This window comes from Chaetura pelagica, unplaced genomic scaffold, assembly GCF_000747805.2.
Source record: "Chaetura pelagica isolate M959 unplaced genomic scaffold, ChaPel_1.0 scaffold142, whole genome shotgun sequence".
Taxonomy (NCBI): domain Eukaryota; kingdom Metazoa; phylum Chordata; class Aves; order Apodiformes; family Apodidae; genus Chaetura; species Chaetura pelagica.
Window position 1 is genome coordinate 9,026,522 of NW_009952973.1, and position 18,053 is coordinate 9,044,574.

At 38.7% G+C, this 18,053-nt stretch overlaps 2 protein-coding genes across 2 annotated transcripts in view; both read left to right on the forward strand.

The window, feature by feature from the left end:
- The window catches only part of GALNTL6 (polypeptide N-acetylgalactosaminyltransferase-like 6), a 277,333-nt gene extending 268,268 nt beyond the window's left edge, over positions 1-9,065 (forward strand). Inside the window, exons 13-14 of the mRNA XM_009996002.1 lie at positions 2,771-2,920; positions 8,585-9,065. Of these exons, the coding sequence (XP_009994304.1) occupies positions 2,771-2,920; positions 8,585-8,752 (318 nt within the window). The 3' untranslated portion in view covers positions 8,753-9,065. The remainder of the gene's footprint in view (positions 1-2,770; positions 2,921-8,584) is intronic.
- Positions 9,066-16,686: 7,621 nt separating this feature from the next.
- Positions 16,687-18,053, forward strand: part of GALNT7 (polypeptide N-acetylgalactosaminyltransferase 7) — a 94,944-nt gene continuing 93,577 nt past the window's right edge. Inside the window, exon 1 of the mRNA XM_009996004.1 lies at positions 16,687-16,692. Within this exon, the coding sequence (XP_009994306.1) occupies positions 16,687-16,692 (6 nt within the window). The remainder of the gene's footprint in view (positions 16,693-18,053) is intronic.

Below are 18,053 nucleotides of genomic sequence, written 5' to 3' on the forward strand. Positions count from 1 at the left end.
CAGGAATGAAGGAAGGAGTACAAAAGGGTTCATCCGTTCTTGTAAAATCAGACACAGGGTGGCTTCTAAGAGCTTAGGGCAAAGGAACAACAAAATTCAAAGTGACAGGTTGCGGCAAAGTGGAGCATTATGTACTCAAGACTTCACATAAGAACATGTAGCATTGTTGCACATTGTACAGAGGGGAGGTAATTTTTCTATTGGCCAGACTTCATGTTAACTAGAGAGAATTGGCTGTATAATGGAGGATAGCATAGAATGATTAGATTGGAAGGACAGTAGGCCTTCCAATTTTATTTTTAAGTACAAGATTTTTATATGAATTGAGTGTATACAGAAGTATCTCTTCTTTCTGATCAATATTTTTCTCTTCTCCCTCCTACTCCTAAAACTTCTTTCTGCACCAACAAGGTTGACTTTATAATAGTATCACTAAGGAGAATGTGTACTTGTTGATTTTAAAATGAAACTGTTTTACAAAACAGGAGTCTAAGAAGGAGGAAAAAGAATGTGCTAGTCTAAACATTTGACATGTAGTAATACACAGGGTTTCAGTGGAAGGTAATAAAAAAAATCCATCTGTTACCACATCTTAACTGTCAAACTGTCTTCAGAAACCACACAGGAGTAGAAATGGGAAAAGTATGGATCAGTATAATCTGATTTTAAAGCTAGCTTGAGCTCTCTTTGCCCTATGAATCCATTCAGTAGGGTAGTGGTCTTGGGCCAACATCCAGGGAGCCACAAAAATTGGCCCCTCCATCCACCAGTCATGCAAGGAATGAGAAATCTGGAGAGCCACCCACTGGGAAAGATGAGGAAGGTCCTGCAAGAGGATCTCTATTGTAGTAGTTATATTACAGAGCCACTGTTCCACTTCATTTCTCTAGGTATTTGTTATTCATCACTTTGAGCTCTAGATTTAAGAGTAAGAGAAAGGAAATGGCTTTTGTTGTTTTTTATTTTCCTTAAAGTAAATTCATCTCAGGCTTCTCTTTTTCTAAAGAAGCAGCGTAGCTTTTTTCTGTGCCAAGTCTTACTTCTGAGTTTGTTTGTGAAATGGTAAGTTATCTTTGTAGAGATCCCATGGTGCTGCTTCCAAGAGAGAGGAAGAGTAGAAAAATACTTTACTTTTTAAAAAGCTGGAATTGTTCTGAACATTATGTTAAAGCTGTTCATTGCATTTTACTGCAAATAAATGTTAAATGCACTCTGGGGGAAAGCAGAAATAAGCAGGACACAAGGGCAGATTGAGAATGCTGTCTAGAAAACCTCTAACACAGAAGTAAGTAGGCAGCAACAGCAGGTAACAGAGAGAACAGAGGCTTACAATGAGCAGCTATACAACAACAAAAAATCAAATATTCAGGTTTATACTTGTATTTTGTGCCTGCAGACTGAAGGGAACAGTAACACCACTCAAATGTGGCATTTGGAGGATGGTATAGGATAAAATATGAGTCTTTTTAAAAGCTATTGATGTTATAAAGACCATAAAATGAAAGATGTCAAAAAAAAATAAAATTCAACTGATTCAAATCTGGGAAATGCAACAGATAAGCATTCTGGATATGACTTCAAGCTTCAGTTTGGATTTGTAGATACTGGTTCTTTCAGGGAAAGTGTACATTGCAGGGAGCAGGGTGCTTAAATAAGGACCAAAGCTGCCCTAAGATGAGGTAGCTGTGGTGCTGGTGGCAGTCTGACCACAGCATGGGGAGCTGATTTTCTGGATAACAAGCCTGAGTGCAGTTCCACCTGAATCATCACTGGTAAACAGTTTCCACTAGCAAAGTTTGCTTGTTTAAAGAGAGCTTCACTTTCTCAATGTTATGTTTCAGTTTGTACTATGGAAAATCAAAAGTCAAGTGGAAAGGTAAAGAATTGCACTGACACACACACATAAAAAAATAATTTTTATAAAAGGGAAAAACCACAACCCTCACAGCTCTTATCAGAGCTGTTCAGTAGCATTTTACAACCTGAAGCCTGTTTTCTGCAAAGACTGGTCCGTGGGAAAGGAAAACACCCTCTGCATCTTTAAATTTGATCCTGTCAGATCTGTCACCTTCATCTGATGACTGAAAGATTGCAGTGCCACAGCATCATTTCAGACAGCTGGTGTCTGATTGAGAAGGATTCCTCTATTAACTGTGATCCTCCATGATTCCTCTCAGGCAGCAAGAAGAAGGGCTTTAATGAGCTGCCTGTAGGTCACCAGGTTTGCAGCAGAAAGATGAAGATCATTTACTGTGTGTTGTTTGGAGGGAAAAAGACAGTTGAGAGACGATATACTAACAATGTCCCATATAAACAGAAGGAAACTGTTCATTAAACACAAGAAAGATGCTGTGATGGAAAAATGCCTCTAGGTAACTCCTTCAGACCCATACAGGAGCTAGAGAAAAGTCACTAGCAGAGGCTTTGTGAATCCCAGGTAGCTGCAGTCCTAGTGCATACGAGTTGCTCTTTACATGGGATAACTAAAGGCAATGTACGATGTATCCCCTCTCCTCTTCACAGAACTGTGTTGCCAGAGACTTTTTTCTTACCTGCCATAGGGATTGTGCCATTTGGGGATATATTCCACATCACCACCAATGCACTTTAATTAAGGCAGTTGATATCACTTAAAATTGCACATAGGCAAAATCTCATTTAATCAGCAGCTGGGGCGTGCAGAGTAGAGAAAAATGCATCAAGCTTTGTGTGTGGTTTTAAACGTTTTTTGCTAGTTGTATATCATTAAATTACCTTATTGGTTTTCTAGCTCTTCACCTTTGGTTGGAGAGAAGACATCCGCCCCGGGGAGCCGCTTCACACCAGGAAGTTCTGCTTCGACGCCATTTCGCACAGTAGCCCCGTCACACTGTACGACTGTCACGGGATGAAGGGAAACCAGCACTGGAGCTATCGGAAGGTTGGAGTCACTCTGGGGTATCTCAGAGGTTCAGACTGTCTTGAGCCTATGTTCAGTTTCGTGTTTTCCCACGTGAGAAGTTTTGTTTTAAAATCCGCCCCATCTTACTCCCATTTAATTTTGCAGTAATGTCTCTAGAGCTATATTCCTTTTGAATGTAGAGCTATTTAGGTCAAATTTAAGTGAAAATAGATCTGATGCAGCTCAGAGGGTGTCTGTGTTGGATCTGTTCCCTGAAAGGTGTTTTATCATTCTGCCGCTTCAAGATGCTTGTGTCATTTTAACTGAGGCACTGTTGGAAATATTTTCATCCAGTGTGACAGCAGAAGAAATGCTGCTCATGAGTTAAATATTATTATTTTGCTACATTTTAAAGGTTACAAGTGGCAGGAAAATCTCCCTCAAAGAAAAACAAACAAAAACAAAAACCCAACATTAAAAGCACTGCTGCAAGCCCAAAGAAGGCAGGAGTTTATAAATTAAAGATAAGCAGCTTAGACACTACTTTGATCTCAGAAGTTTCAGCCCATTTTTATAAATCACTGGAAGCAGGAGGTCAAGCTAGGAACTGTCAGAGCCTCATTTAGGCCAGAAAGTCCTTGCAGTGCTACGGAGTTGTTACATTTTTTAAATGGCTGATCAGCAAGCTGCCTTGATTAAACTTGGTATTTCAGTAGTAAGCTCTGTATTCCACATAAGATAAGGACATAGACTTCTCTGAAGGACTGAGGTTTCCCCTCACACAGCTTTTGCTTTTCTGTGACCACTGTGCCTTGCCCATCACCTTGCTTAAGCTGAGGCCAAAGTGCCAAAAATTGGACTTTGCCAGATAAAACTCAGCAGTGCTTTCTAGTTTGAAATTATATATAGCAGAAAACGTAATTCAGAACCATTACAAATAGTTTTGTCCTGACCTTTTTTTCTGAGTGCCTATTTTCTAGCCTGTGCCTTTTTACCCTATTTACATTGCAATCAGAGATCCACCACAAGGCTTTGCAGAAGTGTGATCCCTTTGAAACTCGGGTATTACCTGTGGTAAAGTTAGAATGTATGGGCCAGATATTTAGAGGACAAAAATTGTCATGGCTGCCTTGCTGCATAGCTGGCTCTGTAATGCCATAATAATACCTTCTTGCTTCAAAACCCTTCCAATTTATCTTTTTGCCTACCCAAGCTGCACGAAAGAAGCTTTCATACCTTTAGCACTCTGTTGGTGCCTAATGTAGCCCGTTCATAAGACAAAATGCAGGTCTGGAGCTGACCTCTGTAAGGCTCATCACCTTTGATGCAGACAGAATACAGCAGATAACAAAAAAAAAGAAAGACATTTGAAAAAAATAGACAGAGTGAGTTATATTAAATCCTCTGCACGGGTTCATTTTTCATTTCCAGGAGGCTGACAGGGCTCACATAAAAATTCTCAGTGCAAGGCAGGCATTTCCATCTCAGCAAGAAACACCACAAAATTTTGTTATGATGGAAGTACTGACACAGTCTTAATTGTAATACCTTCCTGACAGCAAGCTGATTAGTTGGCATAAACCTTCCTTCAAATTAAGAAACTACATTGGAATAATAGATTTCTGTATAAATAATTTTCTTTAAGCTTAGTTTTTGTTTAGCTGCACATTAAATAGGTTTCTTTTCTTTCACATAGTCTATTTCCTCAGATGCAGGGCAAATTTACATTAGAGATTTTTGGTGGTACAGATATACCTTCAAAATCCTAATTATATAATCCTTATCTAGTTTTGAGAGCATCCTGGCAGTAGGATTTATAGTGTTTCCAACTACAAGAAGAGGATGCTATATTGATTTAACTGCATCTGTGCTAGAGGTCTTTACCTAGAGAATGCTACTAAAAATGCACCATAAATAAATAGGAGAAGTAGTTTAGTTAAGCCAGGAGGTGCCTCCTTTTGAAAAACAGCAGGTCAGCAACTCTGTTCTGTTCTCTGCACCACTTAGAGGTGCTGCAGCTTCCTAATGGTCATGTATCCATCCTGCCAATTATTCTTCCACATGTTTCTTGTGTGTTGTTTCTTACCACATTGTCATACTGTTCCTATAAAACTAGAAGATAAGATTTTTGTTCTTTTAAGGGTGAATCTCTTTTCATGATCATTTGCATCCTCAAGCCACTGGTAAGAAGTTAGGCCTGTGAAGTGATAATAAAGTTCTGCAAGTACAGTTTGAAGCCAGGCACTGTTTTAAGATTTCCCCTTTTGTCCTGTATTTTGATACTGTCAAATAAAAACAGCTTAAATATTTTAGTGGCAAGTAGAATACATTAATATTTTACTTTGGGTAAGGAATGCTCTTACAAAACTATTTCCAGCTTACCTCCATTGTCTGCATTTTGTTTCTTATGGAGCACAGTCTCAGAGCATGCAAACTGGATTGTTTTCAGATGAATGAAACCAAAACTATGTCCAAGCAACTGTTTGAAAATCTAGAAAGTCTGTGATACTATATAATAACTTTGTTTAGGGCCAATCCAAACCAGCCGAGTATATCTCTAAAAGATCACTGTGAGAAGCAGGGGAGTAGAATGAATCTGAGTAATACCATGAACACTGCTGAAATAAAAGTGAGTTTAATATGGAGAAAAAATATTTACACCATAATGGGGCTATGACATCAACGATAGGAATAATAAGATAAATTAGACAGATAAATGTAAACAATCTGAAATTATTAGAGGTTCTGGAGAATAGTGGCTTCCCAAGCTAAAGACATTTCCTTGACTCTGAGGCTCCTAAGCATGCCAGAGACAAAAATCAACAGTGCCTACAAATTTCTGTTTCTCCCAGTGAAGGAATATGCCTCTGGTTTTCAATGTATTATCATTCTGGGTTAATAGGTAATACATTGGTTCTAATAAAGTATGATTCAGTTTGTGTGCTCTAGACCCATTAGTGCTATTTGTAGAGCACAAGTAGCCAAGAAGTGTCTGATTTAGTAGGTCTTTAAAAAGAAACCTGCAAAATCAATTTCATCAGACTCGAATTCTGCCCTCAGCCTAGTGATTATGATAGATGCTAGGCTGGCTATGTCAAAAACCATGCCCAGAACAACGTGGTTTGCTCATACCCTTCTGACAGCTTCAGGGACAAAGTCTAAGAGCAAGTTCACTCTTCACACATTAGGTACATAGATCATTTCCTCAGACAACCAAAGACATGTCATTGTGATAGTGGCTTTTATCATAAGGACATCTTTCCTGCTGAAACTGCACTGGGGCTACCAACTAATTTCAGATGAACTACTGCAGCCACCAGCTGATAATGACTTCCAGTTGCTATTGACCTTGGCCATAGTTATAGCAGTGACCTAGAAGAAATTAAAGGCTCTGTGTCTCATTACTTGAACTGTCGAGGCCTGTTATCTTATGGAGAAGTTTCTCCTTCTGCGAATAATCTTCAGGTTTGCCTTGATGCCAGAAGGCATGAAGAAAAGAAAAAAAAAATCACTCTGCTGTTTTCAGATGCCATAAAAGTCTCCACAAGAGCTCTTGTGGCTTTTTAATATTGGTATAAGGACAAATTTTTGTATTTCTCTTAGAAAGTTCTTCTCAAGGGCTCACACAACTGTTACCCCTTTCAGTTCTGAGCCTGTTTCCATTGAAATTGGTAAGAGCAGCAGGCATTGACCTTCGGTCAGCATAAGCTTGAGATGATAAATTAATAAATCTATATTTATGGCTAGGTCAGACAGAAGATTTTCCCGAGTGGTAACTGTATCCCTGTTCTTAAAATACGCTCTTCTTTCCTAATAACCAGACTTTCTAAAAGAAAGCACTGACAATGCTTCACTCAAAAATTACATCCCCTGGATACTTCAGTGAGAAGAAAGAACTCCAGCTCTTCTCGGAAAGGCTGGAGTGTTTTTCATAGCACTCCTTGTACTGAAGCAGTTTCCTTTCTTCTTTTACCAGCTATCCTATTAAAGTTTCTAGTATTCCAACTTTGGCTTCCTAATAGCTTGGCTGATCCTCATGCCGAGCTATGATGCAAGGAAATCCAGATGCCACCTTTCTCTTGAGGACCCACAACAGGTGGGGTGGCCATGACATAGTCACAATGTCCTGGTTTTGGGCAGTGCCGCTCCATCAGTCTCTCACAGAAGGACAGAAGGAGCTGGCAAGGTGCAAACGGGTGCCTCCACCATCCCATAGGGTGCTTGGGAGTTCTTTCTGGCCTACTTCCTAGTAAGGACACAACGGCCCTTTCTGTACCATAGAGTTAGCCCCTTGTTGCAAGATGAAGTGTCTTATCTGCTCACCTCATGAGTAAAATGGAGAGTGACTGAAAGGCCTCTAACCATTTGGTTTAGTCCTTTCAGCTTCAGTGATATCCCTCTGAATTACAGACTTGTGTGTGCATGTGTTTACCCATTGCTTTGAGGGAAGGGCAGATGCTGAAGGTGAAAAAGTCTTTTTAGAAGGCCAGCGTAACAACATCACCCTCAGCCAGAACATAAGATGCTTTTGACTTTGGTCTTCATTGCATATGTTAATATTTTAAAAGGACGTTGCACTTTACTGGGGTTTCACAACCCCCAAACTTCATCACTTTCATCTCTCCTAAATGAAAAAAAAAAACAACACAACAACAAAACAAACCTTTATTTTCCTAAATTGTTTTTAAATAGCTACTATTTCTTCTTAGTTTATTGTGTTATGTTTATTTTTTACTTCATACTTCTTTTTTTAATGTGTGGTATTTTTAGTTAAAGATAAGTATCTGTATGATTGTTGCGCAGCATCCAGAGCACTTTTGTGAGCTTTTAATCAATTGCAGTTTGACAAGTAGCTTCTTTTTTTTTTTCTCTCAGAAACTGGGCAAGCAGACACATCGTGCACTACTGTTGAAATACTGGCAGGGCATGTTTGTCATGGAGAGGAGAAGCCTGGATGCATTTTACAGAAAGTGATCTGAAAGTTATTTCAATAGATAAAGTCAGTGCATAGTCTCTGGAAATTTTCAAAGCATCTAATCACTCCCACATCTGTCTCTCTCAGACATTTGCCATATTTATCCTCCCAGAATCTCCCCAAGGAGCTAAAAATTTGTTAGGATTCTCTTTTTATTAGGAGAGAGAGCATATTCCAGTGGCTAGTCTTACCAAGGCCATAGGAAAAGTCTGCATTTCATGGAGTGAGAACACAAATCATCAGTCCTGGGTCTGTCTGTCCATCACACCACTTCAGTTAATAACTCCTTTTTAACAGATTGTTACAGATCCTCCTGCCTAGAAAGGTAGAAACTGTTAGAAACAAATCTAAACAAACAAAACAAAACAAAACACTTTTCAAGTTCAGATATTCAAATAGGATCCAGGGAAGCACAGGATAATGCAAAGATTATTAAAATACATTCTAGTCTTTCATTATTCTTACGTTGTTATTAGTTAAAGACCAGATTATGTCTTCCTCATTATTTCTTGAATCCCCAATTTTGTGAAGGATAATAACCCAAGAGAAAAAACATTCCATTCTCTATAGCTTCCTAATGATAGCTGTGGTTATTACACAAGGCTAGCACACAGAAACCACATAATCATGTCAGATAAGGCCGTGTTAATCCATTTTCTGCAAAATGAGAACACTTCTTGATGACTTGGCATTTGCTACGTAATTCTTTTTTTTTCTTATTCCTGTAGGACAAAACTTTGTTCCATCCGGTAAGCAGCAGCTGCATAGATTGCAACCCAGCTGAGAAGAAGATTTTCATGAACAGATGTGATCCTTTATCTGAAACTCAACAGTGGATTTTTGAACATATTAATATGACTGTTTTAGAAAAATTTAACAGCAAGGCCAGTTCCTAGAAAGAAAATAAAAAGAGGGACACACGCAGTTACGTACAGACTGCAGATACTACATTTTTTGCCAGCATCTGGGTTGAAGGAGTCAGGAATTACATTTCCTAGATCCAGGAAATCTGTTCTGAGGATTAAGAAAATGCCACAGCAAGAGCCAGCAGGCTGTCCTTGTGGATGTACAGTATCTGAAGAACTTGGGCAAGAGCCTCACCGGATGCTGCTGAGAACTTCAGGCTGAAAATTCCCTTGCTGGTCGAGGGAAAAAAATGTTTAAAAACTGTTTAAAAGTACTCCAAGTTAATAAAGTAAAACAAAACTCTTGAGTTTCTCAGGTCAGGTCCTGCTGTAGTGAGTAGCTCAGAACAGACGCTATAATTTGGGATGGGTTTGTGGTGTACGTGACAGCTACAGGAACCTGAAGAAATCCCAGGTTTTAGAACTAACCATGCTGGTGGAAGAATAATGATGTCCCAGCACTCCCAGACAAGATTTATGCTCTGTTGACATTCTCTTAATAGAAGGTTGGGTTAAGCAGGTTTAACCCTCAGAACTGCTGCAATTAATTTTATATACCTCCCTTTTACATTCCATTCATTACTAAAATAGGAATGGTAGAAATATTAGGGTCTAGAATTACACTGTAGTGAAGCATGCAATAAACTGTAAGGTTTTGCCCTCACATTTCCCACATCAGGAGAGAAAAAAGCAAAGCAATCAAATTTCTATACATTATATATTTAGCAATTACGATTCAAAACCCATTGTCACACAAGGTGAGATTAATTTGTTGCTGTGACAAATATAACAGCAGCAGCTGCAGCATAATGGAAGGCTTGTGGACTGTCTTTTCTAATGATAGAATCCTTACCAAAGGATAAATTAAATAAGCTGAGGGAAAAAAAACCACGTCAGGAGAGTAGGAAATAATTGCATACTGCATGCTGAACTAGGTTAGTCAAATGAACATTGGTACATTGCTATCATCTAAAAGTGTCTTGACTCCCTGCAGTGCAGCTTAGAACATCTTGCAGAAATCTTGCAGTGCTCTAGTTGGATAGGAGTGGAGAGGAGAAATTGACATAGAACTGGTTGGGTGGTTTGCAGGGCTTTTGAAATCTGTGCTCGAAATCACATGAACTTCCCCGAGTTAAGGAGTGAATTATATTGTAGATCTCATGATAGAGGAAATGAGGAGTGCACACAAGTTAAATGTTACAATATTTGGTACTTCAGGCACAATTCAAGGTAAGATAGACACTGATGATCATTATGCCTATGGTGTCCTTCAGACCTATCAAGCAGGAGAGGCCTGTAAAGCTTGGCTGGGGGCAGGGGTTGTGGTTCTTCTCAACAGAAATCAGTTAATACTGATGTGTGGAACATCACTGCTAGGTTTGGGATTTTTCAAGGTATAAATGTATATCAAGTGCGTGGCCTGCTTTTATTTGAAAGGTGAATTTACAGATGAAAGCACCATAAAGGCAGATAGATCACATCCTCTAAGAGGTGGCTGTAACAGTGCTTTCAGATTCCAAAAATATCATAAGTAATTAAGTTGCTTATCTGATTGCTGAAGAGATGGCTGACTAACGAAAATACTGATGTGCAATCTCCCCTGTTTTGAGGGAGTACAGTGAATGGGTTTTGTTTATTGCTCCTTAAGCTGTGTTTATGCACAAAGAGCACTGATTGCATCCAGAGGATGGTTCTAGTACCAATAACTATGTGCTGGTTTATGGCAGCACCTTGTCATTGTAGATTAAGACCCAAAATTGTTGGTCATAGGAACTTCTCAAGAGGGGAATAAGATCCTGTAGCATTCAGGATGCATGCACTTCGAAAATGGTGAAATGCATCCATACATTGAGCTATTGGTGCAATTTAGTGATGAGATCTTTCAAATAATCTGAAAGAAATGTGTCTGTAGAGTTAAATTTCTCATTTTATGATCTTAAAGTAAGTGAGCTTCTTTAGGTATTGTTTAAATTTAATTTGAAGATATGATGCACTCAGAAATGGAAGCAATAAGGCTACTGTATGAGATTTGTTTAGCTACCAGTACACAGAACCAGACCAGGCACTGCAGACTGTCAGCCTTCCCAGGTGCAGTGCTTACAGCTCATGAAGAAAATGGCTGCCTAAAATTTAAATGCAGTCCTCAAAATGTTGACCGGAACTGGCCCCAAACGGTCAAAGTCCTGGAAGCAACACTCTATGCCCAAAATAGGGAGGCAAAGGAGAACTACTAAGCCAGCTAAGCAATTTATATTATGCACGGGATGGCAGGGGTATATTGTTCAGTGTCTGACTGCATCTCATTGGTCTGATTTTGAAATGCCTAACGGGAACTATGCTGCTGTTGGGGTAAATAGCTTCTATACCTTTTACATCGACCTTTGACTGGTATTGCACAGCATCTTGCACTGCCAAAGGAAATCCTCCCCTTACTCATAACTAGATACTAATTTTAAGCTCCAGTGTCAGAAGTTCCATGTCAGAAAGCAATCCACATAACTAATATTCAGATGTTCTGGGGAAAAAATACAATCTACATAATGTTTTCAGGTATTACAGGCTTTTGCTATTTTCTATATAAGAAAAATATATTGGAGTTTGTTGTGGGTCAGCAGTGAGCAACTGTTGATCAATCTGGAAATATAAAGGTTAAATGAAGGTCCATATCTTAAAAGCTTAATAAGAACTTGCCACACTGCAGAATAGAAACATGCACACATATGCATACATATACTTGTCTGCATATATACACATATGTATGTGTGACCAATGGAAGCGGGTAGATGGAAGAGAGGTTTTTCGCTTAATGGGCTTACCTTTCAAATATTGAGTATAATTAGAACTGCACAGAAAAAAGTGGCAGAACACGTTAGGCTAGTGGTGAGGACAGTATCTTACTGTTTTCAGCTTAAGGAAATTTCTCTTTTTTAAAAACTGAGGAAAAAAAAAGTCTAGCATTCAGCTTCACCACAGCCAGCTGTAATCCTCCTGCTGTGGGTGTCAGGTGGCCCCTAAGGACAGCGTGCTCAGAGCTGCGCTCCTGTAGCCTTTTGGATGGAGGATTTGCCAAATGGTTATCACTTGTTCCTCACAGTAATCCTTCAGCAGAAGGTTTTATTAACAGTCAATTATCATCCCTACCTCTAAATTAAATTCTGTCTTGGATGTTCTCCAAAGCTTTCCACTGATAACAGTTTTTCACGACTAATCTAACATTTGGAATTTCTTTAAGTCTTCCTACAACCAACTCTTCCCAACAAACGTCTGAACAACTAGATAGGATGGACAGATGTGTCTTCCTCTCATATTTCTCTAGGAGCATTTAGCTTTAATATGCATTTCTCCAAAAAGATATGAAGTATCTTCAGATAATTCCTTTTTTTTAAATACCAGATAGTTATGAGTACATTTGGAATCTAATGCCTAGGTAGCATTAACTGATACAGGCTTACTAATCTGCCCCAACTCATGACTTGCTTCAGTTGTTTTTTTTAATTAAATATGTTATAGATGAGAGAGCTTTAATCAACATGCCTGAAAAGTTGATCTTTGTCTCTTTAAGAGTTCAACAGCACCTACCCTAAACTTTTTCCCTTTAAGGCTATCATACTCTTTTTTTTTTTTTTTTTTTTTAATACCAGATAGTTATGAGTACATTTGGAATCTAATGCCTAGGTAGCATTAACTGATACAGGCTTACTAATCTGCCCCAACTGATGACTTGCTTCAGTTGTTTTTTTTAATTAAATATGTTATAGATGAGAGAGCTTTAATCAACATGCCTGAAAAGTTGATCTTTGTCTCTTTAAGAGTTCAACAGCACCTACCCTAAACTTTTTCCCTTTAATTTTATCATACTCTTTTTTTTTTTTTTTTTTTTTTTTTTTTTTGTGGCCAGCAAACTACTAGCACAAGAAAGAATGGGAAAAGCTGGGATAAACACCAAGTGCAACTAAAATGCTAAAATTGTATGTGTTTTCCTGCGTATGTTCCAAAATCTATACTAAACAGAAGCCTTGGGGGAGAGGGCTTAACGAGAGAGGAGGAGCTGGGAAACAAAGCATTTCACATGTGTCTGAGAGCAGCCTTGTTGCAGAAGTGTCACACCTCTAATGAACACCGCTGTTCATTTGGCGTAGTTTTATTTCTTATTTCAGAAAAATGAGATTGTTTTAGAACAAATGTTTTTGCAACATTACAGATATTTTAATGATGTAATACATAATTCCTGGGTGTTACCAGTCTACAAATAAAAGGTCCATAGCTGCTGAACTGAGTCTTCCTTATGATAAAGATAGACTAAGCTTGAAAGGAAGCTGAGAAGCACTTAAAATGTTTGATTACTGGCAAAGTACAAGCATCAGTGTCTCCGTGACCTCAGTGAAGTCGGATGCCACAGATTATCATAAAAGAAACATATAAAAATAGCTTAACCAAATTTATTTGATGGGTTGCACCTCTATAAGATGTCACCTTTGTGGTGTTTTGGTTTTTTTAAAAAATGTAATCATAATCAGAATTCATTTGCATTTTCACTGATAACTTCTTCAAAAGACTGAGTGGGACCCTTTCAACCTACCCATAGAGATTGTGGATGTAGCATTTTTGGAAGGCAGAGCTGGGAGGCTTTCAGTGTGGCTTCCACCAGGGCTGTATCCATTTTCTGTTAAAAGCCTATCAATCTTTAATGCTGTTAGCCCAGCATTTTTCAGGAGAACACAAGATGTGCATTATTTATTTTTGGTTTTTAATCCATCAGGGTTCTTAGGACAGCCATTTCAAAACCCTAGAAAACAAACAAAAAAAAATATCAGAAATAGCTTTTTTATAGCTAGTATTAGATGTATAAAGTTCACAAATTAACTGCCTTCCAATTCTGGTCCATATATCCTCTTAGAATGAGCAGAAGTGTTCAAGAGTGCTTTTTCATGAGATTTTCAGGAGTTTTAAAGACCTTTAAAAAATTATCAGGAATAAGCCAAAAGGTAACTGAAAAAATCCACAAGTCAAAATACCTGGTTATTATGTCTACTGTACTCAGAAATTTTGCTAACCTTGTTCTAAAAAAGTATCCACTGACTGGAAAATTTTAGGTGAGTAAGCAATATAATTTAGTAAACCTTTAGTGTATAGTGCTTTCTAGATAAAACTTTTACTTTTAAAAAATCTAATTTTGGTAAATCTGTAGTTGCTGACAGGGTGTTTTTTGTTTAACCACATGTAATACATAAACCTGTCTTGAGGTCTCCTGTAATCTCCTATTTCCTTGTTATAATTCTGAATGCACTGAATAGAAGAAAATCTAAAGAGAGGAGGAAAAAACCCAAACCTCTACAAACTGGCTAAGAAACCTTTGTAAACACAAACAAACAGTGAGAAAGTTTAGATAGAGGTGATCAGAAAAATGCATCACTTGTCCTGAAAGCTTCAGCAGCATTCAGAAAATACATTTTCTGTGTCTTTCACAGCTTTCTAGTCTTTCAGTGTATCATTAATATCAGTGGTCCCACTCCCTGAAGTAGAACTTTTGAAAATTATGTAATTATGTGCTGTAGTTTGTCACAGTAGATGGACAGCATAGTGACAAAGAAAATCTCTTTCTAGGAACAGTTCTGAAGAAATTGCATTCAAACATTGCAGTCTGGTATGCCTTAAGAGTACTGGCTATTTTAAAGGTCCCATTACATTATATTAGTATTTTTGCCTTTTTTTTACAGGACTTGATAGTGAGGTAGTTGCTTCAATGGTCCTTATGAAAAAAAAAAAAAAAAAAACAAAAAAAAAACAGGAAAAAAGGGAAGAAAAAGGACTTGGGATAAAACAATAAGAATTTGTGGTTACTTAAAGGTGTCATGTTATTTATACACAAAGATAAATCTCCCTCCTTTGTGTGGCCATTGTGGTAGATGTTCAGCTCCAGGGAATATATGAATGAGAAGGAGCCAAGTAAAGCTGGCCAGTAGGAAGGTTCATACTCAGCAGAAGATGCAGAAAGTCACAATAACCCATTTTTGAGGAGTAGATGAACAGGGCATTGAGACAAGATACCATGGACAGTTAAGTGATGCAAGTGGAGCTGCAGTGAGGCCTGGTAAGTGGTACTATCTAAAAAATATTAAGACATTGGAAAGGAAAGCATAGTTGTCATTAACCTTGGCATACTTGGCAGTATCCCCAGAGCTTTTTCAAAGTATCAGTTGATTTAATTAAGTTAATCCTTCACCTTTTCCAATTAAATTATTCAAGCTGGAAGGAAGCACAGCCCAAGCAAATTTCTGTTGATGAGGCTGGAGCACAAAATACCACTAGGCAGCAGTTTAGCCAAAAACCCCAACTAGCACCAGAACTAAAACAGTATTATCAGACTGGAAGATCTGTAGGCTCCTGGCATCCTTCTGAGAAAAAAGGTTTCATTGCCTAAAGGAGTGATTGATGGTAATGATGCTAGATTAAGATCAGGAGTCATGAGCTTTCATAAAGGTGAAAGGCCAAACGATGAGATTAGGAGATAGTAGTTTAATTTAGAAAGGAAGAAGGAAATGGGATAAAAGGGAAGAGGCAGGACTCCAGTTTGTTTCTGGTTATGATGGAACCATGACCTACGAAGGTCACCAATGATAATTTGGGATGCCTCTTCATACCAGGGTTAGTGTGGTTTTTTTCCATAACAAATACGCAGGAATTGAGAGGCAATCAGTTCTACCTCCTTCTGCAAAGGACTTAAATTTAGAATAAAGAGAACTGCATAATCCGGAGTGTATTGATTGTGAAATGCAGGAGGGCAACTAGAGCAAAGTTTTGCTAGGCACCAAGCCAGCGTTGAGTTTTCCACAAAGGTATGTATGTGCATTCCTGAGGATATTTTGTGGATAGTGTGTAGAAGCAGGACATTATGGTCACTGTTTTACCTCAGCTTAGTATTTCACTGCATCTCTAGCTATTTTGAAAGAGAAAAAGCATTTAGCTGAGTTTTCCAGGAAATGTCAACCCCGATCAGTACAAAGTAGCTCTGCCTACTTTGCGTGTGGCTCAAGACACCACATGTTTCTCTTCAAACATCACATACAGCTCAAAAAAAGAACAGTGTAGGTCTACCTTCATGACTCCTTGCAGCATTCACCTCTTTTCAGTTATTTTCTTCATTCTTTTTCCTATATGGTGTTTCTTCCCTTCTGCTGGCTCCCCATCTGCAGGGTTCTGCCAGAATGCTGGTCCTCCTTTCTTCCCTTCATTCTGGTTTGTACCAAAAGGTGTTTCTGCTGTTGCAGATCCCTTCCTTAAGGTAGGAGTGACTAAAGTTGCTTTGATCTGCAGAGCCACAAGCCCTTCTGCCTCGGGCACTTTGCTTGCTGCATGTTTTGCTATCAAAGGGGTGGGGAGGAGAAAGGCACCTGAGGAAGAGCTTCTGTCCTGATGGGTCAGTCTCACTACAGATTTTGTCCATGGTCTTCCACGGGCAGACAAACATCTCTGAGGGAGGAAATTACATTGGTGATCTGCTTTCTCACCCATCTTCAAAATTCAGTGCTACCCAGAGAGGAGAATTTTAACAAACATTTAGAAGCAGCTGAACTTAACCTTAGCAAGCAGGTTTGAACTTGTGATTACCCTTACTGAGCTAACATACAAGAAACTTTAAACATGGTTTGTAGAAGCCACCAAGGGGTTACAGGAACTTTATCAGAAGGTGTTATTTCAAATCTGAAATGGATGTGTAATCTCTCATGAATGCGTAATGTCTAGTCAATCTGCAGACACTCAGATTGGCTTTTCTTTACAAAACCTCAAAACGAGAGGTTGTCCAACATGCAGCATTTTCTGTTTTCAGCTGTACAGCTCCAGTTTATTCCCCAATATGTCAGCAAAGCTAGTGTATCTAGATAGGTACCCCTGTGCATCTCATTATCAAAGCTGCATTTGCAGAGATGGCGGTAAAACATGACCTTTCCTATTAGCAGAGAACCTTTTTGTTTGTTTCCTATTTGGTTTTATACAGCTCCAGAGCAATTTACTTGTAACCAGGACTCAGGGATAGAAGCTGTACACTGTCCCTTCACAAAACGTGTTCCTAAGAAATCGGAGTGCCAGAATGAAGACTGTAAATACACTGTTAAGAGGATTGTCAGCCAAGTAAGAGGGATTTCATGCAGAAGAAAAATAAGGCCCCCTAAAGTTTGCTTTCCTTTATTCCTGTCATATCAGCCTCCAAATTGCAGCTACAACTGTACATCTACACCTGAAAGGATAATGATGCTTCATCAGGGCTCTGCTGCCAGTTTTCCATACAAGTCTGCACCATGGCTATATAAAGCTGATCTTTGGGGTTGGGAGTCTTTCTCCACAGTTGCTGTTGCTGCTGTTCCTTCGTTCCTTCTGACTTTGGTCTAATGTGTAGTTTTCCATTTTAAACTCTATTGGCCGAAGTAGCTTGGTATTGACCAGCTCTTCATACCATCTGGTCCATTGCATACCTCGTAATGCTTCATAGCAGTCCAGCCCACATAAACACACACAAGGTTTACCAAGCATTAGGTAGCAAAACAGAAAATGGTGATCTCTTCTAAGCCTCTGAGATGCTTCTGTTTATCAACTAGCCTTTCTGATGGTCAGAGTATTTCCAGGCACCTCTGTGAATGAACACCCTTTCCTGCAGGTATCCTGCGAAATAGCAATTTCTCTCACTTTTTTGAGAGTCTGGAATTACAGTGTTCACCTGCTGTAAAACAACATTCAGGACAAAACATTCCCTGGCAACTCAACTATGATCAACTATTTGTAAAGGGCCAAGAAGAGCTGGAGACAACTTTATGTAATCCTTATCCAATGTGCTAGTAGGCAAGGCAGCCAGTGATGAGCTGGGCTGATAGGCAGCTAGCAGAGCTCAATCAACAGGTAAGAAGGAGTTGTCTAGTTTTCTGGGAATCAAGAAGAAATTATTTTATTATTGTAATTTAGGAAATAACTGCTCTCTGAAAAAATGGGGAAGATATTTTCAGGTGTGTGCATTCAAGTAGTATACAATAGACTACAATTAGTAATATATACGTTATAATAAGTAAAAGGAAAATACACACTTCTGTGCTGACTAGTCTAAAATAGTTGGCTTAGATGTTGTTAAACAACAGCTGTAGAAGCTTTGGCCAACTTACCGATGCATTAAAGTAATGTTTTCAAGACATGCTCAAAGGAGTTACAGAGAGCACATGCCTGTAAATTACTAGACTGTAATTAAGAAGCTGAACTATGGAATAAAAATTGTACACCTGTCCTATTTTATATTTGGATGTATTAC